Source organism: Colletes latitarsis, chromosome 10 (assembly GCF_051014445.1).
Source record: "Colletes latitarsis isolate SP2378_abdomen chromosome 10, iyColLati1, whole genome shotgun sequence".
NCBI classification, from domain to species: domain Eukaryota; kingdom Metazoa; phylum Arthropoda; class Insecta; order Hymenoptera; family Colletidae; genus Colletes; species Colletes latitarsis.
Genome location: NC_135143.1, coordinates 28433248 through 28458277, shown reverse-complemented (window position 1 = coordinate 28458277; position 25030 = coordinate 28433248). Strand labels below are relative to the sequence as shown.

The 25030-nt window shown below is 38.0% G+C and overlaps 5 protein-coding genes across 17 annotated transcripts in view; 2 read left to right on the top strand and 3 right to left on the bottom strand.

Annotated features, from left to right (window-relative positions):
- Rdx (BTB/POZ and MATH domain-containing protein rdx) overlaps positions 1–13738 on the top strand; it is a 131844-nt gene extending 118106 nt beyond the window's left edge. For 7 of the 11 annotated variants that reach the window (XM_076775509.1, XM_076775507.1, XM_076775505.1 and 4 more), the window contains 6 exons: positions 8550–8686; positions 9364–9515; positions 9902–10041; positions 10117–10294; positions 10596–10917; positions 11170–13738. In XM_076775509.1, the coding sequence (XP_076631624.1) occupies positions 8550–8686; positions 9364–9515; positions 9902–10041; positions 10117–10294; positions 10596–10917; positions 11170–11314 (1074 nt within the window). In that variant the 3' untranslated portion in view covers positions 11315–13738. The remainder of the gene's footprint in view (positions 1–8549; positions 8687–9363; positions 9516–9901; positions 10042–10116; positions 10295–10595; positions 10918–11169) is intronic. The other 4 variants (XM_076775511.1, XM_076775503.1, XM_076775502.1 and 1 more) reach the window with 4 other exon arrangements.
- A 623-nt stretch (positions 13739–14361) lies between these two features.
- LOC143346892 (uncharacterized) lies at positions 14362–16615 on the bottom strand. The gene is made up of 5 exons (XM_076775521.1): positions 16484–16615; positions 16320–16418; positions 16026–16131; positions 15706–15877; positions 14362–14472 (listed from the first exon to the last, which is right to left on the bottom strand). The coding sequence occupies exons 1-5, from the start codon at positions 16512–16514 to the stop codon at positions 14368–14370; spliced, it is 513 nt and encodes a 170-aa protein (XP_076631636.1). The 5' UTR covers positions 16515–16615; the 3' UTR covers positions 14362–14367.
- Spt3 (Transcription initiation protein Spt3) lies at positions 14504–20105 on the top strand. 3 transcript variants are annotated; one of them, XM_076775516.1, is made up of 5 exons: positions 14504–14952; positions 18834–19064; positions 19148–19462; positions 19541–19728; positions 19798–20105. In XM_076775516.1, the coding sequence occupies exons 2-5, from the start codon at positions 18845–18847 to the stop codon at positions 19933–19935; spliced, it is 861 nt and encodes a 286-aa protein (XP_076631631.1). In that variant the 5' UTR covers positions 14504–14952; positions 18834–18844; the 3' UTR covers positions 19936–20105. The 3 variants fall into 3 exon arrangements, with proteins under 3 accessions (XP_076631631.1, XP_076631632.1, XP_076631630.1); XM_076775517.1 differs by having other exon boundaries at positions 14504–15031; XM_076775515.1 differs by lacking the exon at positions 14504–14952 and adding an exon at positions 17951–18540.
- LOC143346894 (huntingtin-interacting protein K) lies at positions 16964–17767 on the bottom strand. Its single transcript, XM_076775524.1, has 3 exons — positions 17612–17767; positions 17252–17359; positions 16964–17133 (listed from the first exon to the last, which is right to left on the bottom strand). Exons 1-3 carry the CDS (start codon positions 17765–17767, stop codon positions 17038–17040), a joined length of 360 nt encoding a protein of 119 aa, XP_076631639.1. The 3' UTR covers positions 16964–17037.
- On the bottom strand, positions 20102–24751 carry LOC143346882 (WD repeat-containing protein 91). The gene is made up of 8 exons (XM_076775484.1): positions 24427–24751; positions 23965–24229; positions 23723–23838; positions 23140–23327; positions 22036–22351; positions 21848–21969; positions 20856–21510; positions 20102–20767 (listed from the first exon to the last, which is right to left on the bottom strand). The coding sequence occupies exons 1-8, from the start codon at positions 24544–24546 to the stop codon at positions 20618–20620; spliced, it is 1932 nt and encodes a 643-aa protein (XP_076631599.1). The 5' UTR covers positions 24547–24751; the 3' UTR covers positions 20102–20617.
- Between the last annotated feature and the right edge of the window lie 279 nt (positions 24752–25030).

Genomic DNA, 25030 nt, shown 5'->3' with positions numbered 1-25030 from the left:
TCAACCTATGCAACAGCAAGGTCATCGTCGCGCAATCGAAGCTCCCGTGGAGCTTCTTGTCCTTTCCCGGCCACCAAACTGCTTCTTACGCAACAAATGACGACTTTTGCTTTATACAGCTCCGTTTTATTAGTACAACGAGAAATAACACGACCTTGTAGCTCAATTTTCTGAGTGTGGGATGGAAAAAGATCGGTGATTCGAGTCCCAACTGAAAATGTAGGACTAAAAAAATAACATAGGCGATCGGGCGCGACGGAGATGGAATAAAATAGAATACTTCGTTGTCAGAGGCTACGCAAACGCGAGTTGTTATTCGACGAAAGCCTAATAGCCGGACTTTTGAATATACTGCAAATAGAAATTTGTTTATTTCCGAGCAAGCGTCTGGCAGGTGAAATAACACACTCGGTGGCGTGTTCGACGACATACCGATCTTTGACCTATCTCGTTCATGAAACGCACGATTCAAGGACGATTATGGTCGATCATCGCGGGTTGAACGACTCCGGGGCCATCGACCGTACACCTCTGGTTCCTCGTTGCTTCGTTCCAAGGAAACGAACGAATCATATCGATATTCTCCTTCCACCTACTTTGCTTAACAGTACATTGGTATCGATTAACAGTATCTAGAGATCGGTAGCTGGCAACTCTTTCCTCTTTTTTGTCATTGCCAGACGGTTGGAATCCTGTTAGCATCTATTTATTACAGTCCCGAACCATCGAATTAGGGCCACTAGAAAGCTTTTAACACTTATCGTTCTTATTATAAAAATGATAGGGAAATTGAAACGCTATTTCTACCACGGGATAATTATTTAGCATCCGTAACAAATCGTTATCTGTCTGTTTGAATAAATAATGATTTTATTGGGGATATTTGACCATTTTTAATTCGTCGAACGAATTTTTCTAGCTCCATCTAGCGTCCTCTTGCGCAAATCTGACGTAACGGATAGAGGGTCACTGCGCGGATCACGTGATCCCGGTTAACGAAAGGAATACACATGAACTCGCGTTCGAGGGGATCAATCAAACGTGTAGGCTGACTTGGACCAACTCCAACACGTACTATTACGTGGTGGATACGGAATTAGATTCGGAAAATAATGCTGCTCTATCCAAGCAGCTCCTTCGGGACACGCGAACGCCATTGTTTTGATGATTGTTGCTTTCCACCATTTTGCATACTCTCGTCCAAACCAGAGGAATTAGCGTATCTCTATTTCGTACTATCACTATTTTGATAATTATCGATGAGAAGTATTTGTTTATACCAGAACATAAAAATATGGAAATATTTGAAAATAAAATAGTGAAGTTAAAGTTAAAATAAACGTAATACAAATTTGTTGGTGCAGAAAGTTTCTTTTCTTTCATGGGGGAGGAAGGAAGCTTTCAAATTTTTTCTTTTTCCGATTTCACATCTAATTTAAGTTCATAATTTGTTCGAGGCGTACGATAAATTTTATTTATCTTGTCTGTTAAAATTCTTAGTTCAGTGGGTTCGTTTCTCCTCCACAGAGTCTGTTCTCTACGATTCGACACCTTTGCTGTTCTATCACGAAGAAGTAGCCCATGGAGGCTTATTTTAGATATCGAGAGACCGAAAGATGACGTAAAACTGACGAGGGAATCCCGCGACATTCGGGTCACCGATTCGGCCCAAATTTTGCACGTAGTCACGCTGTATACGAGGCGTTAGAAAAAGGTGGTTCGATAGGTTGCAATAGTACTCGATAGTATAAACCCAGACCCTCGAATAACGCGGTCAGTTGGTCCTGTGTTATTGGAAACCGTGCAATTAGAGGACCCCGGGTCGATATAAAAATGGAAAACATGGTAAACTGTTTGACCTTGTTATTCGAGACTCCGTGCGATTCTATTATCGTGTTATTAAAAGAACGTTGCAATTTTTATCAATATTTTTATATTATTTAATTTTTACACGCGTTTGTAAGCGCTGCAAATATAAAAAAATAAATTTCACAATTTATTCACGATTTAGTCATTCGCCAAAGTATCCAATTATGTTTTTCGTCGTTGTATTCGCATTGTCCATCTTCTTTACGCTCTGGAGTAACCCTAATTCGTAACGTTTCGAAGTATGGCCGACGGGGGATGCGAGCGCGACTCGTGGCGGCGCGCAGCAGCGAAACCAAATCCAGGAAACAATTTTCCGACTGCGTAGCGCGGTCGTGTAAGACGTAACTGGTTACGAGATTACACGTACCAGGCGTGCGTTGAACCTCTGAGATAGCCGCCTCCTACCTGTTTCGATGCGAGTGTTGACCTTAAGCTTCCGATGCGCGAAGGTCACGCCGAAGTGAGGATCATCGAACCCGCTTCGCGCACGTGAACACCGTCGAGGTTGTTTTCAGCTGTTTCTACGGCTTGTCTAGATGAAGGAATTCCACGGCAAACGAAACGGTTTCCTGCTTGACAGCTTCGGTTTCGATTGGTCGAAAATGGCGGGTAGTAAATTCTCCATACGCTTCGATGAAGGGCAACCAACGGCGCTTGGCGAACGTAACGTTTACTCGAAGATTACAAAATACTATGTTCTGGGTAGAATAACTTAACTCTCGCGATATGTGCACTACCATTTATCAGAGAAGAAGAAAAATAAGCAAAATAAAATACATGTGAAAAGCATTACGGTCGATGGGTATATAGGGTCTTCTGCAACCCCTGGGAAAAATTTTAATGGGGGATTCTAGAGGCCAAAATAAGACGAAAATCAAGGATACCAATTTGTTGATGGAGGCTTCGTTAAATAGTTATTAACGTTTAAAGTTCCGCTCGTACTGAATTTTTTTCTCGAAAATGCGCAAGATTTCGGGGGTATGTCTGTTCACCAAAAATTATTGTAATTGACCCCCGCAACCGAAAATAATTTTTCCAAAACGATTTGAAATTTTTTAATTTTATCGAAAAATTTCACATCTCGAATTTTTTTCTAGAAAGTGAGTAGGAATTCAGGGTTTTGTGTAATGACCAAAAATGATTATAACTGACCCCTGCAACCGAAAATAATTTTTCCAAAACGATTTGAAATTTTTTTTTTCCGTCGAAAAATTTCACACCTTCTCGAATTTTTTTCTAGAAACTGAGTAGGATTTCGAGGGTATGTCTATTAACCAAAAATGCTTGCAATTGACCCCTGTAACTAAATATAATTTTTTTAGTATGATTTGAAATTTTTTAATTTCGTCTAAAAATTCCAGTACCTATTCGAATTTTTTTCTCGAAACTGCGTAGGATTTCGAGAATATGTCTAATGACTAAAAATGCTTGTAATTGACCCCTGTAACTAAATATAATTTTTTAAGTTTGATTTGAAATTTTTTAATTTCGTCTAAAAATTTCAGTACCTCTTCGAATTTTTTTTTCGGAAGTGGGTAGGATTTCGGGGGTATGTCTATTCACCAAAAATGATTGTAATTGCCCCCCACAGCTAACAATATTTTTTTCAGAACGTTTTGAAATATTTTAATTTCCTCAAAAAATTTCACAATTTTCAAAATTTCAAGAAAAAAATTCTTTGCGGAAAATATGTGTGGTTAGAAATCATTTTCTATCTCACTTCCTTTTGGGTTCATTTCTACGCCTGTTGGTAACGTTGCTAGTGATACGAAAATGGTAATGGGGCTCTAGAGCCCCAGAAAATTGGGCCGAAAAAATACATTGGATGTAAGGTCTATGGTAGTAGCTAGGCTATAGACAGGAACGATATAGTTTATCTTCTGGTCTTATCCTCTGCACTCGTCCCTCCGCGTTCGAGCCACTACCTCAAGAATCTTGTTAAATTTAGCGAGCTCTACTTTGAATTATTACTGTTTTAAAGTACTTTGTAGATCATAGAGGAAATGGGTAGTTCGAATAAATTTATTACTCCTTCGGTTATCATCGGAAATTTGTTAGAAAATCAGTATTTATTGAACCCTACAAAGCAGTTTTTGATTGTCTATGCACGTTTCTAGTATTATAATTGAAATGTTAATCGACAGAATTTGTAACCATTACAGATACAAATTAGTAATAAATAGTTTCAAACGGTGCTTGAAAATCGAGGCCAGAAATTACTGAAAAGTGTTTTTAGATAAGCGTCCACAATTTGTTGCGGTAATAAGCACCGTGTCCGTGGCCTCTGTAACGTAGGAACAATTATAAGAAACGATGGTTCGCGCCGTGACGTCGTTACAGATGCCCGAAGGTGGCAATCGATACAACGTACAGAGATTAAGGACGCATTAGCTCTAACGAGCGCCAGAGGCGTCCCCGGCGAGTGTCGTTTAATTTATACCCCGCCATAAGCTATATTGTTTCCAGCGAAAAAGCGATCAAAGAGAGAGAAGAGACTTTCACTTCTTCCAGGGTCGTTGTGCCTTGCTGACGTTTCTCACGCTTCCCTTTGTATCGATTCCTTGCATCTTAAGCTCGAGCATTGCGAAGGGAGGATAAGTTTTCTCTTTCAGGAATCGCTGTTTTGCATTTTCCGCGAGAACTCGTAGCGCCAACTATCGGGGCCAAACTTTCCAAATTAATGAATTTAAACATTAATCTTTGTAACCAAATTTTCTTTTTTACGTTTTTACTTGTTTACGTACGTCTTTAAACGTAAAGTAACATCGATCAACAGATTCATCGACGGTAATTTGCATTCTTAAAGGTAGGAAATAAGGAAAAATAAAATTTATACTTTGGATACGATAATTATGATTCCGAACGGAATAAATAGAATCGAAATCGATTAATTGTCATTCGCGTTCGTGTTCGGAATATCGACGAATTAATTCCGTGGATTTTAAACACGTTTCAGGAAGTATGTCCCCATTGTGTCGGTTTATCGTTCGATGTTTTTAATCTGGAGTGGGGCGGGAGACCTTAGCAGTTTCGAAACGAATGAGCTTCACGGTGCATTGGTTCGCAATGAAACTCTTAATTAATTACGGTGCGTGTCGAAATCGATTATCTGTTCCCTTGACGCTTGTTTTTCCTTCTCAGGCTGCCGCGAGCGATTAATTAGCGCGAACAATGGAAAATTTGCCGGATTAAGGGAAAATCAGCGCGCGATCCGATTCGAGCGACCCCCCGTGTCAGACTATTTCGTCGCCATGATGGCAATTAAAATCTCGTCCCGGCTTGAAATTTTTTATACTCGACTTGCCGACGAGTCATCGATTCCTTGGTAACGTTGGAAAAGTTATAGACCCATCTTTGGTCTGTTAAAATTTTAAAATCAATTTTTAAAATCTGTAACCTCGATAGCCACGAACAGGAAAATTTTGTTAACCTCGTAGAAGCCATTTAAATCGACGTACGCGTGTACGTAGATCGCGATAAGGGCGGTTCACCAGGAGGCGAACTAGACAAATAGATTTGGCTCCGGGCTCTGCTTCGTTCGCCAAGGTCGTGCACAGCGTGGCGTCAGGGATCGTTGACTTCTGGGGGCTCGACCTCGGTTTCGTCTTCCTCTTCCTCCTCCTCCTCGTTGCTTATCTTCGTCTTCCCCCGTCCCCACCTCGCCTGTCCACCGTCGAACGCAGAATTTCTCTGAAACGATTTGGAAAACGCAGCTGTGTTTTGCTTGCGATCCTCGGTAGATTAGATAATTCTTTTCGAGAACCATTATCTTTTAGAGTTTGTGAAAAGTTCTGTTAGTTCGAAGATATTAAACTGGCTAGCTAAACGTTTCGACATTTGGAATTTTAGACCTGCTACTTTTGTGTCACTCGTGATTCGATCACGTTCATTCCCAATCATGGTGACTTTTTACAGTGATTTGTGAGTCTTCGTGATCGCTTTTGATTGGTGGGGGCGTTCTTTTCACTTTTCACGAATTATGTCCTTAGACTGTATATGTATTAAACAGGGTGTTCAACCACCCCTGGGAAAAGGTTTAATGGGGGATTCTACAGGCCAAAATAAGACGAAAATCAAGGATACCAATTTGTTGATGGAGGCTTCATTAAATAGTTATTAACGTTTAAAGTTCCGCCGGTACTGAATTTTTTTCTCGAAAGTGGGTAGGATTTCGAGGGTATGACTCATGACAAAAAATGAGTGTAATTGATCCCTGCAAACGAAAATAATTTTTTCAAAACGATTTGAAATTTTTGAATTTTGTCGAAAAATTTCACCATCTTCTCGAATTTTTTTCTCGAAAGTACGTAGGATTTCGGGGGTACCTGTATTGACCAAAAATGATTGTAATTGACCCCCGCAATCGAGAACAATTTTTTCAAAACGATTTGAAATTTTTGAATTTTGTCGAAAAATTTCACCATCTTCTCGAATTTTTTTCTCGAAAGTACGTAGGATTTCGGGGGTACCTGTAATGACCAAAAATGATTGTAATTGACCCCCGCAATCGAAAATAATTTTTTTAGAACGATTTGAAATTTTTGAATTTTGTCGAAAAATTTCACCATCTTCTCGAATTTTTTTCTCGAAAGTACGTAGGATTTCGGGGGTACCTGTAATGACCAAAAATAATTGTAATTGACCCCCGCAATCGAGAATAATTTTTTCAAAACGATTTGAAATTTTTGAATTTTGTCGAAAAATTTCACCATCTTCTCGAATTTTTTTCTAGAAACTGAGTAGGATTTCGAGGGTATGTCTATTGACCAAAAATGCTTGCAATTGACCCCTGCAACTAAAAATAATTTTTCTAAGACGATTCGAAAGTCTTTTTTTTCACCCAAAACTTTCAGCACTTACTCGAATTTTTTTCTAGAAACTGAGTAGGATTTCGGGGGTATGTCTAATGATAAAAAATGCTTGTAATTGACCCCTGTAACTAAATATATTTTTTCCATAACGATTTGAAATTTTCGAATTTAATTGTTAATAACTTTTTAACGAAGCTTCCATCAACAAATTGATATTCTTGATTTTCGTCTTGTTTTGGCCTCTAGAATCCACTATTAAAATTTTTCCCAGGTGTGGCCGAACACCCTGTATAATAGTATAATGTGTATGTTTTCATATAAATGAACATAAGAATTTTCATTACTGATGATTTTATACTTTCTCTTATTTTTAAAGCGAGTGTTTTACACCTAAGCAATACTTCTTTTTCGTGACAACAAACTTATCATTTATTTAAGTAATCGACTGAAACAGTTTGACGTTTGAAATGTACAAAATATGCAATTAAGCAGCCTTTTTCATTGCTTGGACTACGTTACTATACAATTTAAATTTGGCGCATTTGTAATTCTTTGAACACTAATGATCACAGTCAACGTGAACCGCTACTAAAACGCCATCTTTCGGATCACGGTCCTGAATGGAGTTTAATCACGAGCGTGATCGTGATTTTCTGATCACTGATAAATCACTGTGATTTTGCACGCCGTCTCTAGTTGCAAGCAAAATTAGCATCGAACAACATGACAATCGCAACACCCTGTATAGATATCGATAGGCTGGAAATTGACGCGTACATCGTCGCGTTTCAGGACGGACGAGCGTCCCTCCATAGACTGATACTGATCGATTTGTACGACTAAATTTTTCGAATGGCACTAAATTGATAAATCCCACTGTCGAAAATACCGTTTCTCTTTCGTCGTTTATTTAAATTAATGTCAAATGGATATATTGCAAAACCCGATGGGGCATCGTCTGCATCAAGACGGCCTGGCAGCTCCGCGAAGGTTAAATGTATCAAGGCGTAGGATACGACGTCAAGTTCGCTTTCAAAAAAATAGTGTCACCTCTAGCAAGATAGAGTATGCGTTCAGTAGCAAAATGGTTAGCATTAACTTTCGATTTGTATATCGTGAAAAATGTCTAGGTATGGGTTTCTCTACGAATTTACGATTTGGCGGTATTAGTATGGTGAAGCTATTTCGAGCGAGCAGCACTGTATGTATATAGATCGCGCGCTGCTCGTCGTCACACGTGTTTCGTAAACAGCGCGAGGACGATTCCGTTATTGAAAGCAAACGACATAACGTTTCTCGTGGAAGGTCTTCTCAATCGCGAACGATAAGAATAACGTGGTATATCTCGCGTCGTGCTGTTTGGAATATTTGCAACCATGCTCCGGAAAATAATAACCGATATTGCGATCGAAAGACTCGTTTCGAAACGAAACTTCCATTTTTTTTTTTTTAAGGAACACACGATCATATCGTAAGCGTAACTCGCGTTAAATTATTGATCTAGTTCGTCTGCCTTCGCTGAGCAAGCGTACCCAAAATGATTAAATTTTCAGGTTACGTTTGATCAGTACAATCGAATAAATTCACAAATATTTATATAAACTATAATTACGCGTACACGACGTGGCTTCTATATTGGCCATTGATTTCTAATTTTGTAAATTGAAAATGAACATTTTCCTAGGTGAACACTATCAATTTATAGGTTTTTGGATATTCAAATATTTCGTGAAATATTTGGGACGGTGATACCACGGAGACATTTCTGTGAGAACGTTTCACCGAAAAATGCTCGCGTAGCCCTTAGCGTGTAGATAAGTTTAAGCTAATTTCCACGGGACATACTCTGACGTGGTGTTGCATTTGAAGGTCTTATGTGCACAGGTGAAGGTGGTTAAGTTCAGCTACATGTGGACGATAAATAACTTCAGCTTTTGCCGGGAGGAAATGGGGGAAGTACTAAAGTCGTCCACCTTCTCAGCAGGGGCCAACGATAAATTAAAATGGTAAGATACCAAATATTAAATCCGTTTACCAGCCCCGCAGAATTTTTTCTATTGAATAAGATCGTTGAAACTATCCAGAAGTATTGTTTAAGATCCTTTGCACTGAACACCAACTATTTCTATCAGTCTCTCACTTCAAGTTTTACGAATCTTCTTCTTGCGAATTCAGTATATTTAACATTTATGACGATTTCAACATTTTCGCCAATTTCATTTATTTTTGCATTAGAAATATTATCTAAATATAATTGCTTATGATTTCCGGACAATATTGTTCGCCACGTAGTACTACGTTGAACAACTTATACCTCACGTAGTACTACGTGCACGACATATGACTGACGTAGTACTACGTTGAACAACGCACGACTGACGTAGTACCACGTTGAACGCCATACGCATCACGTAGTACTACGTTGGACGACATTTACCTGACGTAGTACTACGTTTGGCATTAAACATTAACCAATATTGACTAAGTCTAATTACGTAACACTATAACTTTTCTTCAAGCAAATAGTAGTATGTTTTTTTATCAAGCGAAAAACTGTTCCCAAAATATTTCTGTTCGATTCCTGGTATATGCTCTTTCTACTTGCTCTTGAAGAAAAAGGAAGAAAATAAAATGCGAAAGTAAAGGAAGTACGTAGATCTGTAAACCCCGTAATTGATTTTAGGTGCCTAAGAGTGAATCCTAAGGGTCTGGACGAGGAGAGCAAAGACTACCTGTCTCTGTATCTCCTTCTCGTTTCGTGCAACAAATCCGAAGTCAGAGCAAAGTTCAAATTTTCTATTCTTAATGCTAAACGCGAGGAAACCAAAGCAATGGGTAAGTCCGATCGTTTTAAAAAATTTCATCGACCGCGTATCCGTTCTGGATAACTTAAATATATCTTAAATATTATTATATTTGCATACATCATTTTACTAACTAAACTAAACTATCTAATGTTGACCTATGATATTTATCAACATGTGAGACTATATGTACACATTGATTTACACACTCGTGGATCGTTAGAATATCGAAAAGAATTCATTTTTTTTTCTTTTATCGTTGGAATCTTATTATGAAATTCAAAGGGGTTGGCAACAGTGCTGGGAAACCAAGATCGTTCGATCGAGTGCTTAAACTAGTTTCTTTTTTTTTTAATACGAAATAAATGTTTCCGCGTCTGTCGTGAGTAATAAAACGTTGTAATTGTATGCTTCCAGAGAGCCAACGTGCTTATAGGTTCGTCCAAGGTAAAGATTGGGGTTTCAAGAAGTTCATTAGGAGAGATTTCCTTTTAGACGAGGCGAACGGACTCCTGCCCGACGATAAACTCACGATATTCTGTGAGGTATATACCTTTGTATGTTAATTGTTTAATACTCGTCTTTGCTCACCGTTTCGTGAGCGAGATTTATAACGCGGGGAATCATTGCAGGTTAGCGTGGTGGCGGACAGCGTGAACATTTCCGGACAAAGCAACACTATACAATTCAAAGTCCCGGAATGCCGGCTGTCCGACGATCTCGGTCTGCTTTTCGAAAACCAAAAATTCAGCGACGTCACGCTGACGGTCTGCGGGAGGGAATTTCAGGCGCACAAAGCCATACTAGCGGGTAAGTTTACAAGCCACGGCGATACATGGGCGCATTCGATGGATACACCGAAAGAAAAGTGATATTTTAAAATAAGTTGAAAATGTAAAATAAATTCTTGCACGATAAGTTATAATTCTCCAGAAAATCGGGTTTAAAGACTCGCTAGTTACATGTGTGTTCGATGGCACGCCATCTCTCGGTCCTTCGCGCAAGCTCTCTGTGGAATTCTAGGGTTTTTTTCATATTCGATCGCTTTTCTTTTAATTTGTATCGGAATTTACTTGCCCACGCCCTTAATGATCTATTTATTATTATCCAGCACGAAGTCCAGTTTTCTCTGCGATGTTCGAACATGAAATGGAGGAAAGGAAACAGAATCGCGTGGACATCACCGACGTGGAGCACGAGGTGTTGCGAGAAATGTTGCGATTCATCTACACGGGAAAAGCGACGAATCTAGAGAAAATGGCCGACGATCTGCTAGCGGCAGCGGACAAGTATGCGCTAGAAAGGCTGAAGGTAATGTGTGAGGAAGCACTCTGCACGAGTTTAGCCATCGAGAACGCAGCCGAGATCCTCATTCTTGCTGATCTTCATAGCGCTGATCAACTCAAGGCGCAAGCCATAGACTTCATTAATACGTAAGTTTGTTTTGAAGACCGGGATGCCGCGGGTAACCTAGAGGAGTTCGAACTCGAGCGGGGATAATTTTGTTCGTTGGAAAAAGTCGTGATTGTCTCGTTGTTATGGCGTCGCCGTAATCGAGTCGATGGAAATAGAATTTACTGGTTTTGTTTGTTGTATCAGCAACCTCATCCGTTAAAATGTTTCATAAGTTTCGAACGAAAAGTCGACGGGAGTTTTTATCGGACGGGTGCGCGTTTCTGTTTCAGACACGCGACGGACGTGATGGACACAGCGGGTTTTAAGTCGATGGTGAACTCTCATCCGCATCTTATAGCAGAAGCGTTTCGAGCGTTAGCCACGCAACAGATACCTCCTATCGGACCGCCCAGGAAGCGAGTAAAACAAAGCTGAAAACAGTGTTTTGCATCCCTCATGACTTTTTGTGTACAGTGATACGAGTAGTGTTCTAAATAAATGTTCCCTAGTGCGCCATCCTCTGGCCCACTTAAAATAAACTACGTCGAAGAGACTAATAACGGAGTTTCGAGCCGATGCTAGTGGCTGCTCTTGGAAGGGCAACCAGTTCGGCCAGTTCGAAACTAAATACAAGCATAAATTCATACCCAGAGAAAGACGGTCTCTTGTAATTCAGTGAGTCGTCGATGTTGGAAATGAACTGTCTATCACAGAACGGAGGGGGGATACTACACGTGTGACGGAAAAACGTAAGACAGAAACGAAACCACCAACGGTAACTGTCGGTTAATTTGCACCGGTGTTGGACAACAGGACACACGAACACGGTACTCTTTTTGCATTGTGCGTCGTCAACGTTCTCGTTCGAGGGAAGCGTGTGTTCTCGTTCTACAAATGCCACTAAATGTCAGCGATTTGTCAATGCGCATCGTTAGGGTCTCGCATGGATTTGCTTTGGGATCGCAAACCATCCGTATTGAAGGAAGATTATAAAAGCAGCCAGTGGACCAAGGCGAGATTGAAACTTGCTGAAATTGCTACGACATACACGTACACACATTTGTATACGCATACACGTACACGTACATAACACACACACACAGAACACAATGCACGAAGGAAGTTGTGATAGACGTCGGCCAGACGATTAAAACATTTTGTTCCTTTGTCGAAAACATGGATCAAACGATGTCCCACGCTTGTTCGTTGTGCAACGAGCAAGAAAAAAAAGTTAGATACTATGTTTACTACCGATAGTGATTTTTAGTTATATATATATATTGAAAAAAAAAAAGGAAATGAACGTCAAACTCTTCCAGAATGGAGAAAATGATTCTAGTTAGTGTTTTTTATGATCTCTTTCTCTCAACATGTACGACTACTACTATGATTACTATTAATGCTACGCAATCTGTGCCCCGTATTTTTGTATATTTTTGTCTGCAGATACCGCCCTGCGCTCCCCCCCCCCCCTCCCCCTTCCCCCCCGTAATGCGGCCTTTTACTCGTCCCTTTTATCACTAGGCACAGTTTGTTTTGTTTTCTTGAGTATTGCATAGTAGAAGAAGTGATAGATTCGAATTATTATTATTATATTATTATATTATTATTATTATTATTATTGTATTAAATTTAGGGTTGTCCATAATTTATCGAATTTTATGTTGATTATTATTGAAATGTCTATCGTACTTGTGCGCAGGATATATGTATTAATTAGAGATGTTACGAGAGTCGCGTTAAAAAGTCGATGACACGTTATTAGAAATAAAATAAAAAAAAAAAAATGAATCGCTGAAACGTGAACAAAAGGAAAAAGGAATGAATTTAAGAAGTTGTATAAAATAAAAGTTAGTCAATTATATAGTACGAAATATTAATCGTTTTTTTTTTTTATGTAATTAATGAATTGCGAATTCGTGTGGTCAATGATCTGAATTATGGGCAACCAAGAAGGCAAACAATAATCATCATTTAGTACTGTACTGGCTTCCTGATCCTCCGACCTAGCTTTACCCAATGTTTTAAATATGAGAAATACCATACAGGAGTAATGATATTGAAGATTAATGCCATACATGTTCTGTGATAAGACCACTGTAATTACCGCAATTGTATCACACCTTTCTAGAACTTCTGACGATCCTGGCAGCCAGTGAATTTATCTTTTAAGAAACGGTCGCTATCCGGACAGTCCCAAATCTAGCGTCCCTTTCGATTTTAAGATTTTTACTGTACATATCTACTGTATTTTATAAGAACTGAACCGAATGGAACCATACATTTATGAAGGGTACAATAACCAACTATAATTTATTCTATTTTACAGACTGTGCTAAACTCATGTTCCTTGAAACACTAGCAATGCTTTAAGTAAATGTAATATGTAATAACAACAAATTAATACGATTAGAACGTATTGTGTCTCTTTAGTCTCGACGTGTATGTACACGAATGTCGCAGCCACGGCGCGCGTGTATTTCTGTCGAGATTAAACGTAAAGAAAAGAAAAAAAAAAAAAACAGAATCCTATGAGAAACATAGTTAGGGAACGATTTTCCACCGTTTTTTACACGATGTTTATTTCAGTCATAGATCATTAGAGCTTAAACGAAACGATAAAACACGGGAGAAAATAATTAAAAAATAAATGTAAGCGGTTTAAGGAACAGATTTTGGCCGTGCTCGCTCAGATTTTAAAAATTTGATGAAAAAAAAAAAAGAAACACAAGTGAAATCTACGTCCATTCTACCCATTCTATCTTTGGGACTGTGCGGCGAATATCTCATGAAACTCGTAATGTTGAATGTCTTTTTCCTAAAAAAAAAAAACAAGAAAATAAGAAAAAAAAAACGAAACTAATATTAATCCGTACGACAGTTCGAAAATATTAGATACAATTCTTTGAACCAATCTACATGAGCGTATGACTGGATAATTTGATAAACTAAGTACAAGTAAGACAAGTGTTACCTCATCATGAAAACCAGCATGCTTGTGTCGCGATAGCTACTACTGCACTGCTGTCTGATACACACTTCCGTTGTATATTGCATTTAAACTCGAAAGCTTTTTGTAACGAATAGTTCAGCAGTGGTAGCTCTTCGAAGTACACGGCTGCTGTTCATCGAACCCAGCTCATACAAACGTTCATTTTTCCATTTACTTTAAGTCATTGCACCACATCAAATAAATGACATTTTCATTATATAATCATGAGAACTTTTACGTGATTTTCATTACCCCTGACTACGTCTCGCGCATATTTATTTCAATTTTTGTTCCTTTCTACGTTCTCTACTCGATATCTGATGAATTTCCTTGAATCGAACTCTAGCATAACGTCAGGCTCAGATTAAAATTACTTCCAGTTACGTTAAAAAGTAAAGAGATGATCTTTAACTTGTTTGCTAATCTTAAACTTAAATTTATTTCTCGGTTACAAATAATCTACAAATTCACGCAGTTATCGATACCAGATGTTTCGTTAAAGATGATGCACTATTGGAAAGGCCGGATTAGTCGGGTGCGATACTCTATCTGTTGGTTTCGGGGTATCTGGATATGCTGGCGGAGCTTCGAGCATTAATGCCTAGAAAATACGTACAGTTGATACCACGGATTCTCAGCCGTTTAAAAGAAACATAATTCGCGATCCCTTCTCCCGCGTAATTGTCGCGAACTTGCAACCAGCATAGCCAGAAAGTAAAACTAATTGTAAATCCCATTTTTACGGAGCGGGGGAAGGTAGCATAACGTGGTGGGGGCCTTCAGTACCTCGCCCCCACTCCTCAAAAGCAGGATTTAGTTTGTTTTTCTGGGTACGCCGCTTATAACAGTACCGTGCATCCGCGAGAAGAAGGCACACGTGTTTACATCCCCACTTCTATTCCAGTCCACTGACTCACAGGCATTGGTCGAAATCGGTGGCGAAGATCGGTGACAGCCAATCAGCGGACGGCAGCAAGAGTGGGGATGTAAGCACGCTGTGTCTTCTTCTCGTGGAAGGACGATAGATGGTGACGGTGCAGTTGCGCGACAGAGCTACGCGAAATTAGTACGCCATTGCACAGTAAGATACAATCTATTCGTAACAGAAATAATTGATTTTAATGAGAACGCTTTTACTATTACGATGATAATTTAACAATGTAAGTGCGAAACAATGTAAATTGAGAAAACGTATGTCGTAGTATGACTGTATTAACTACTATCCAGTGATGACTTGTTGGCTAGGCACCCATAAATTAAACGGGGCAAGGGCAAGGAGAGAAGTAGGGTCTCCATAACCTCGAAAGGTACATATTTGGCCTATTCACGGCTAGTATTTTGAGCATACGGTTACGCCAATGCCTCTTAGCTTGTCAAGCAATGGAATTGCAGTTGTGAGTGGCTCAGCCAATAATGATGCGTGTGAGGTTGGACGTCGCTATTACACTACGGCCAATCAGCGTGCGTAGCCATCAAGTCATCAGTGGATAGTACACGTGAAATGGGGATTTCTAAATACTTTAAAGAATTATACCAAATCGGTAATATAGTGAGTTTGTGCAGTTGCAGTAACACCATCTAACGTGTACGAGTTGCGAGACAATTAGAGCGTAACGTAGAAAGGGTAACGATTAATTACAAATATATGAAGTGACGACACGTGACGACACGTTGTACGATAAAGTCAGATTTATCTGTCATCAACTGATATACGAGAGATAATAGATATAAAATTGCTTGTACTTCGGTTATTCGTAATTTGGATATACCTTCTGTAATGTTAGTTTCTAAACAAATTATCAAATATATTTATGTAAAAAATAGATCAACGTACTCTGTTGGTTGGTGATTCGTAAAAAGGTGGCGCGTTACAAGCTTCGTTGTACGGTGGCGGTCTGTCCCTCGATTCCTCGTAAATCGTGTAGCATTGCAACGAATCGGAGTCTATAGTTTCATTTTGGCACGCACTATGGTCTGAACAACTGTCGCGAGACCCCCTGCAAATACTTTTTAACAATGTCGATATTACTTTGTGTAAATGGTAATCGTACATTTTGCTTTCTATTCTGATTAACGATAGCCAAAGAAATAACAATATTAAAAATATTTGTTACACTATTGCAACTTTAATGTTTAATTGACGAGAATTCCTACCTGACGCATACTTTGCAGTACATTACAATCGCAAAAAAGATACCACATACGAACAATAGAAATATAACGATTTGTATAGCCGATATCGTGTTCCTATCTTTTGTTCCTACAAAAGAAACAATTTCGAAAATTAGTTGACGATAGAAAAGAGAAAAAGAGGTAAAATTTTTTATAAATATCTAGAATTTGTAATATCTGTGTAATTTGTACGAAAAATGAATCTTACTAATAGAAATTAGAGTAAGATCGTATTTGCTATGACAGTGATTTAATAATTTTTTGACAAAAACTTACCTTTGTACGGGTTATCGTCTACAAATGTATTGCAGGAGTAAATTCCATTCTCATTGTAATGATAATTATTTGAAAACTGAAGTAATGAGGTATTATGTTCTATGAATGATAAAGACCACTGTGTTTAGATTCATCTGTGTTGCAACAAAAACTGAGATACGTACCTGTAGAAATTATTGTATTCACGGTGACCATGTTATGTAATTACACAATAAGAATCGTTTACTCAAAACAATTTACAAGACTACATAAATGTATATTGATATTACCGCAGTATTATCATTTGAGTATAATTGAAGGAAAGTTTGTGTTTCATATGCGAAAAACAATCCCCGCAAACAGATAAATACATTGGTTTAACGTAAAACATTGAGTACTCTTGGACGTACGAAGATTACAATCTTATCATAAGGAAACTCCCTGATAACAAGTATAATCAGTGTCACAATTACTTTTCCATTACATTTAAAGTATCCCTTAATACCTTGTCGCGAAAAGGATCATTCTCACTGATCCATTGTTAACTACTGTTAACCAATACACGCATACCAATCGCATACTAACGCGCGAAATAATAGAAAATATACACGATTGCTTAGCATATATTTTGTAATATATACGAATAAATATTAATAACCCAGTCGTAACAATTCCTAAGACCATATAATTTACAATATAATTGAGATTTTGGTAAATATTTGACGTTCATGCTGTACAGTTAATTTGTTAAAGTAATTAATGCCTCGACAACATTCCCTCTGTGTTCCCTAAGCGTTTGCTCTGCTATGCTTCGACTTATTTCCATTTCTTTCATCTGAAATTAAAATAAACAATTTAATACTTTTTGGTAGATTACGAAATTTGTAAGAATTGACACATTGTCCTTTCATAAAAGAAACATTATTAATAGTAATTGTATAGAAATATCTTACAATGAGATCGACATCTTCCTTATTAATAGGAATCTTTAATAATTCCTTTTCCCGCGCTTTCTTCTCTGCTGCCTCCTTATTTCGTTGATCACCGATTATGCTCAAAGCCTAAAGTAAACAAATTCGATGGATGAAATAAACTATATCGCCCATTTATGCAACTGTATACATCGTCTGCAGGTTAGGTTTCACAGTTTGTTACTGTTTTTTAAATATCGTACGAATATTAAACGGTGTAAGGTAATAAAACATGCAGCATAAGCTTCGAAAACTCGAATTCCATTTGTCGTCGAGTGAAATAAAATTCTCTTGTTGACAAATCGTAAACACGTGGAGCAGCAGGTAGCATAAGATACTTACGCAAGAGAATCCGTCGGACGAGGATATTTCCTTTTCCTCTGCGTAATCTGTGACCTTTTCTAAATCGGCAGCACCGCTGTCATATTTCGCTGCCTTTTTCTGTGATTTCTCTTGCTGTACTTCGTCGGAATCACCATTTACGACGTTATCCGCCATTTTTCCTCTTTTTGTATCGCACTTTACAGTGTTAGATTTATTAGAGCTCGCACTAGATAACTACAGAATTGATCCGTATTCGATTCGTTTACTTCGCGGAATTTGAACGACAATCTGGCCTTTAATTATATCCAATGTTCCACGCGTTGTTGCTCGTCTTTTTAACCGATGTTAACATAAACGTATTGCAAGTCTAGTAGCAATTTTCAACCTTTTTTATTCAATTCCTACGGTATACCAAAAAATATGCTGATAATTTTATAGTTCGATGACTGCCTTCAATGTGTTTATTCAAAGAAAATTGAGCTATATTTCAAGATTACAAAGATGCATAAATGGGGGGAGCTTGAACAAATAGTGCACATTTGTCTATTTTTCGAAGAAGCATGAAAATCGAAAATTCTTCACAATTCTGTAGAAATAGTCTACGTGTCTCGATAATTTTGAAATATGTTATAGACGACGAGACTTTGAATCTATATACATAATCATCAAAAACTGTCATTGTAGTCTTTTTTTCCTTTTAAGGGTACGATGACAGTTATTAACGGTTATCGTGCGACACATGTGATACATAACCTCTTTTGCTACCAATAATACACACGATTGCCGCTCGTTACTTGCATCGTTTCTAGAAAATTAGTCGATGGTTTTACTTCACTATTTTAAAAGGAGATTCAATAATTAATCGCCAATAATGGCTGAAACGTCGTTTCCTAAATCAACGAATGATTCTCAGTTCGTTCGAAACGAACCTATAAATTACACAGCCGGTATTTATAACGTTAAATTTTTACAATAAATGTGGCGGTACAGTAAGTCCAAGTACGTGATTAATTCGTTCCAAAGCTTTCCCCCTATGTGAAATGCAGAGGAAGATCAATCCTGAGTTGAAACATATGCAATCCTTTAAAGACCTTTGATTCGAAACAATTTTCAATTCCTTGCTCCCTATAATACGTGTGGGTCTATCGCAACCACACAATTTAAGATCACGTAATTCGAGGACTTGCTGTACCTGAAATTTATGTTTCGTAAGGTTTCAAATGCATGTAATATTTTTAAGAGATCCGACAAATGATGCATGGATTTGGAGACAGTAGCGAACCATTGGTGGAATCAGCAAAAATCGTGGAGGAAGTTGTTTTAAGGCAAATGAGAACGATTGTGAAGAAGGCATGCGAAGTCTCTTACAGATCTGAAAATCCAAAGAAAGGTTCTTGCATATCTGCGGAAGATTTCATTTTCTTGTTGCGCAAGGATAAGATGAAGTTGCAGAGGGTGATAAAATATATGGGTAAGTTCGATGCCAAATTCTGATTGAAAATCAAAGACTTTGGTGCTCAAATTACATTCACGTTTCGCTGTGTTCTTTTACAGAATTGAAAGAATACAAGTCCTCCTTGCACAAAGCGTTGGAAAGCGATATGCCCGAGGATATTATGAACAACGAGCATTTAGGAAGTTCTAAACACAGAGGACCGTTTCATTCGTTTCTCAGCCAAATCGACAATACCGGCGAACTTCTCGAAGACGCGTCAACCGTAGACGAAATTAAGCAACAGAGATGTATTCGCGCCGAAATTATGACGCGATCCATGGACGAAGCTAGATACCTAAAATTTAGTAAAGCGCGCAATGCATCCTTTTCGAATAAGAATCGTCATAAATTTAGCGATTGGCTGTTACCAGACAGTGAGCGTCCGAATGAGCAAAAATATTAATTTTATTTTAATTACGTCGAAACTTGAAATGCATTTTAAAATATTTCAGGCGATATAACAATAACGAAAGAAGGGTACACGATTTTAGGATATTTAGCGTATGAAACTGTAGCACAAATTGTAGATTTAGCATTGTTAGTAAGGCAAGACCAAAATAAGATCTATGGAGACGCTATAGATCGGCTTAGGCTTAGTTACGTGAATCCGTGTACCTACAAACCATACTATCACGGCAAGGTTTGTATTGTTTCACCCCTTTAAATCTTCCGGTTTATACGAAAACTTATGTAAACTTTTCTTAACTAGGTTGCCGCAACAAAACCGATAACACCTGCAGAAGTAATTGAAGCTCTCAGGCGATATTGGTCACCGCAATTGGATATGACAGGTCCATTCAATCGTTGGTCAATGAAAAAGCCACATTTAAAGCTTCTCTGCTGTTAGATTACAAATGGGTAAGAATCAATTTCATAATACGCGCAACATGCATAATTTATTATCCAATGTCAATAAAATAAAATCTAAATTACTTTCGAATATTTTACGGTAAAATTAATTTGTTGGAGCTTTAATTTAGTGCAATAAATTAATAAGTAGGTATAGTTTAAAATTGACCAATGTTTATTGACTTGTTCCTGTACCACTTACACGTATAACTTAGATTTCTAATTTTAGGTTTACACATAACCACTACTACACAAATTAATATAATTTTATTTTTTTTACAAAATTTTCCAGTCATGCGATTTATTAATATCGTGTGTGTCCATTATTTTTTTTTTTTTTTTTTTTTTACAGTACAATTACAGTATTTCCTGCATATTTTACAATTCGTAGTCCCTGATTCAAATTTAAAGATAAGATTATAATACAATTGGCTTCGTGTTAATGATACGTTTGTATTCATTGTACTTCTTCGTAAAATACTTGGATCTTCCCTTCAATTTCATGATACTTCGCGTAATTATCATTTTGATGGAATATCGTTAGTATCGTTTAATATAATGACTGTAAAACTTCTCCTTAACGTAAAATATGCTAAGTATTTAATATCTACAAATTTGAGCTAATCTTAAACTTTACGTGGGTTTTACGAATTCACGCAGATACTAATTTTACTCCTGTATCATGGTGAGAGCAACGTTGATACTCGTACTTTCCCTTCGGCGCCACCAGTTATACAAGTCCCAGATTGGTTGGCAGTAGACCAATCACAGCATAGCGTGCCTTTATGCCCACCTAATTCTAAAACTTTAGCTTGCGCACCAGGCGGCATCTATGACAAAAATTTACGTTCGACATTATTTTCAAGACTCAACTTAATTTTCTCCATCAGCAATACATTGATAAAAGTTGGTACGTACTTTGTATATGTTTCCTCCGGTTTGCGTACAGAGCAACATGTAATTGCCGCTCTGATCGAAAGTAAACAATTTCCCGTGAACCGTATTTTTCTCCACCTTAATTTTCGTCTCCCACAAAATCTTCCCTGAATGATTCAAACTCCTCTGACACAATTTCCCGTCTTCGCTTTGCGTGCAAATGTTCGTATAATCGTTAATTAATTCTATATCGATAACTGGACTCGAATGGCAACTGATGTTATCGATAATCTCGTTCCGTCTCAAGTCGTGTATTAAAATATTTCCATTGGACAGTCCCGTGATAAGGAGTTGCCCATTGTGGTTAAAAGCAGAACACAGTGCAGTCACGCTTTGCTCCATTGGCAATGTCCTCTCCAATTTTCTCGTCTTTATATCGTACAGTAAAAGCTTCCCTTCGTTCGAGTCTGATACGGAACATATGAACGTGGATTCCGTCGGATTGCAGAGCAGGCTAATTACTCGGGAATTCTCGTGCTGAATGTCCCATAATGTTTTGCAATCGCGGGTATCGTGCAATTGGATCAAGCCATTATTGTCACCGTGTAAAAAATAACGTTCGTTTTTCGATATCCAGTCTAATGCTGTTATGGCTTTATTCGAGTTTGCTGTGGCAGATATATATGTAGTAACAGTCCTATTTGGTACAAAAAAAATTTAATTAACAAGCATTGTAAATAGCGATGGGATTAATATCGTATGTATACAGTAATGCACTGTTAACTTTTGTAAGATTCGAGACTCGACAGTGAAAAGTTACGTGTTGCACTCCTACTCCTGTTGCAGTACGCTGATTGGCTCTCACCGATCTTCGCCACCGTTTTCGACCAATAGCTATGAGTCAGCAGATTGCAACAGGAGTGGGGATGCAAACACGCTGTGCCTTCTTCTCGTGGAAGAATGGTACATTACTGTACTATCGATAAAGTATCGATATCGAAAGTCGATACTACGCTCTCGAATATAATAATTACTTTGGCGATGGTATCGGGGTCCATATTTTGATAATGCCATCCGCATCACCCGTAGCGACGTACGAACCGCTTGCATTGCTTTTACATTGTATTATCGATGTTTTGTGCTCCGTGTACTCTTCCTACAAATGATTCCCTGTTACGTGAAATTTGTAAAACGCCCGCTATGCAAACAAATATTCTTTCACCTGGCTGAGAAGAATATAAGTGGAATCAATCTTATCTTTAGCTTTTCGTTCGGCCACCGCGTCGATAGACGAGTCCCTTTTCCTAGAGCTAGTTAACCTTGAATCACAGCTAATGCTTCTTTTGCTAACAGTCTCAGACTTACTGATCGAACTCAATTTTCCCTTCGTGTTCGTTCGCTTTGACGACGCCGATTCAGGCTCCGCGACCCTTCTCACGCTCGCGGCAGATTTTCTATTTAAAATTGGACTGGAACCCCCGCCTATATTTCTTATTAGGTTCCTTAGAGTTTTGGGATTTTCTAATAAAGGAGATTCTCTATTTAAATAGAGAAACAAAATTAGCACCGCGTTTAACGCGTTTAACCATCTATGCGCGAATGTGTTTCATGTATTTATACAGGGTGTTCGGCCACCCCTGGGAAAAATTTTAATGGGGGATTCTAGAGGCCAAAATAAGACGAAAATGAAGAATACCAATTTGTTGATGGAGGCTTCGTTAAAAAGTTATTTTTTCTCGAAAATGCGCAAGATTTCGGGGGTATGTCTATCCACCAAAAATGATTGCAATTGCCCCCCACAGCTAACAATATTTTTTTCAGAACGTTTTGAAATGTTTTAATTTCGTCGAAAAATTTCACACCTTCTCGAATTTTTTTCTCGAAAATGCGCAAGATTTCGGGGGTATGTCTATCCACCAAAAATGATTGCAATTGCCCCCCACAGCTAACAATATTTTTTTCAGAACGTTTTGAAATATTTTAATTTCGTCGAAAAATTCCACACCTTCTCGAATTTTTTTCTCGAAAGTGGGTAGAATTTCGAGGGTATGTGTAATGACCAAAATACTTGTAATTGATCCCTGTAACTAAGTATAATTTTTTCAGAACGATTTGAAATTTTTGAATTTAATTGTTAATAACTTTTGAACGAAGCCTCAGTCAAGAAATTGATATTCTTGATTTTCGTCTTATTCTGGCCTCTAGAATCCCCTATTAAAATTTTTCACAGTGGTTGCCGAACACTGTATATTTATCTCGTTAAGATTCGTTTTTGTGAAGATACCGTCTGAATTATGAGCTGTGATTTTAATTGCAAAATACTTACTGAGCTATTATATAAAAATCATCCATAATCGGCGGATGTTGAGGAGCTGGTCCTGGATTTACGTCCATTACATTATCTATTTTAACGGAGTCGCTTAAACGCTGCTTCAGCGATTCGTTCTCTTCTTGCAATCGTTTTAACTTACTCGTATCCTCGTCTATCGTAAGCAGCGTCGGTAATGGCATACACTGCAACGTTGGGACATTATTAATTCGACTACGAGATTATTTTTTTCCTCTAATATTATATCGTTACGATCGTAATTTTCGATTAAAATTTTGATATAATATTAACACATTAACTGCCAGTCTACAATCCTAAAATTGTTTACGAGACCAACACTTTGGTTTCAGGCAATTGTAAACTACACAACTTACAAGTTGTCATAGTAGTTACCTTTGTAACCTCATTAAAATTTACGAAACCTAAATTTATTTTCTTTAACATTTTAATTTCAGAATTAATTGTTTTAGTTCCACTGTTAAGAATTCTGTCACCCATATATGGGCGACGTGGCAGTCAAAGTGTTAAAATAGGAAACCTTCTAACGTGAGAGACAGGATGCAAAATACCTTTCACCTACTTGAAAAATAGTAGCAAGGAAATTGTGCAGGGACAGTAACATAGTGTCCTGCCACTGTCTGCTAAAGTGTGCAGAGTATGCCGGATTGTCCTCAGGATTTTTAACAAATGGCAATGCTGTAATATAGAAAATTATAATTTATTTCTAGTGCTATATATTATCAGCTGGTTGGCATGTATCTGTAGCATCCGCATATAGTATGTTCCCTGCTAGTTTTAAAGATGAAAGAAAATAACAATTACCAAACCATTCCTTCCATTCTGAATGCCCCTGCAGCTCCGGTGTCATTTTTACAAAAAACTCTTGAATTCTGTCTTGCTTATTGTTCACAGCTGCGTTAACTAAATACATCTTCAGCACAGCGTTCTCTAATTTACGTACAGCCGGTGTAAAATGACTCTCCAACCGAGAAAACATTCTTGTATCCAAATGTCCCCATAGTTCTCTCAGAGATGCCAAGTCATAATTATACACGTACTGCATCAACTGATCGACGATTTTGTCAACCTGATAACAGACAATACAAAAGAAGGTAACAACATATCCGTAGGAAACGAACAATACAAGTACTATTGCTCTCGAAATTGATAATAGCATGACATTCGCGAATTTGTCACGGCGGTTTGTTTTTAATTAGAACGTTCGTAAAGCATTGTTTTTCTATGTATTTTCCTCTTTCAATTAGCATTTTGTTTCATCCTCACCCTGAAGCCTCTTTCCTTCTCGGCTTTTAAGTCGTTATCGAAAGCTTTCAATGTTTGACTAAAACCTCTGAAGAGCAAGTATTCTTTGACCAATTCGTCCACATACTGAATGTGAGACATTTTCCCGCGATCCTTTTCGAAATATCTACTTTCTTTTTTAACTGACAGCCGTATGTTGTCATCCTTTGGCCATTTTGATACCCACTAAATATGCATCAAACTTTCCTGTTATCGTTTGACAAACATAGCTGCCAACGTTCACCTGTCCAGCGATCGTTCCAAAAAGGAAACACTGAATGTTGTGGCGACAGTTACGTGCAATTCTACCGGCTGCTACATATAGGTACACCTTTACGTATGGAAGAACGCACCATACACTTCGATGTGAAAGAATCAAAAAATAAGTGCAGCGATGGCACAATTAACTTTCATAAGATTTGGAACCCAATAGTAAAAGCGACACGTGCAGGGTAGCGTAGTTTTTGTAGAATTGTAAACTAACATTGCTTGCCAATGAAAGAGAATGATTATAACAGAAGGAATGTTATCTCTTCTTTACATGGAATGTTTGATCTACGAGTCTTTTACACGTGTGGGAATTATT

Coding starts and splice junctions, on each gene's coding strand:
- Spt3 (XM_076775515.1), top strand. CDS start 18,465: ATGGCTGAAACGTCGTTTCCTAAATCAACGAATGATTCTCAGTTCGTT. Junction 18,541..18,833: donor ACCTATAAATTACACAGCCG/GTATTTATAACG, acceptor AATATTTTTAAG/AGATCCGACAAATGATGCAT. Junction 19,463..19,540: donor CGATTGGCTGTTACCAGACA/GTGAGCGTCCGA, acceptor AAAATATTTCAG/GCGATATAACAATAACGAAA.
- LOC143346882 (XM_076775484.1), bottom strand. CDS start 24,546: ATGTCTCACATTCAGTATGTGGACGAATTGGTCAAAGAATACTTGCTC. Junction 21,970..22,035: donor CTTATATTCTTCTCAGCCAG/GTGAAAGAATAT, acceptor AATCATTTGTAG/GAAGAGTACACGGAGCACAA. Junction 21,511..21,847: donor ACCCCGATACCATCGCCAAA/GTAATTATTATA, acceptor TGTACCAAATAG/GACTGTTACTACATATATAT.
- LOC143346894 (XM_076775524.1), bottom strand. CDS start 17,767: ATGGCGGATAACGTCGTAAATGGTGATTCCGACGAAGTACAGCAAGAG. Junction 17,360..17,611: donor CGTCCGACGGATTCTCTTGC/GTAAGTATCTTA, acceptor TGTTTACTTTAG/GCTTTGAGCATAATCGGTGA. Junction 17,134..17,251: donor AGGAAGATGTCGATCTCATT/GTAAGATATTTC, acceptor TTTTAATTTCAG/ATGAAAGAAATGGAAATAAG.
- LOC143346892 (XM_076775521.1), bottom strand. CDS start 16,514: ATGGTCACCGTGAATACAATAATTTCTACAG. Junction 16,419..16,483: donor GAATACAATAATTTCTACAG/GTACGTATCTCA, acceptor TATCATTCATAG/AACATAATACCTCATTACTT. Junction 14,473..15,705: donor ACGAATCACCAACCAACAGA/GTACGTTGATCT, acceptor CGTATTTTCTAG/GCATTAATGCTCGAAGCTCC.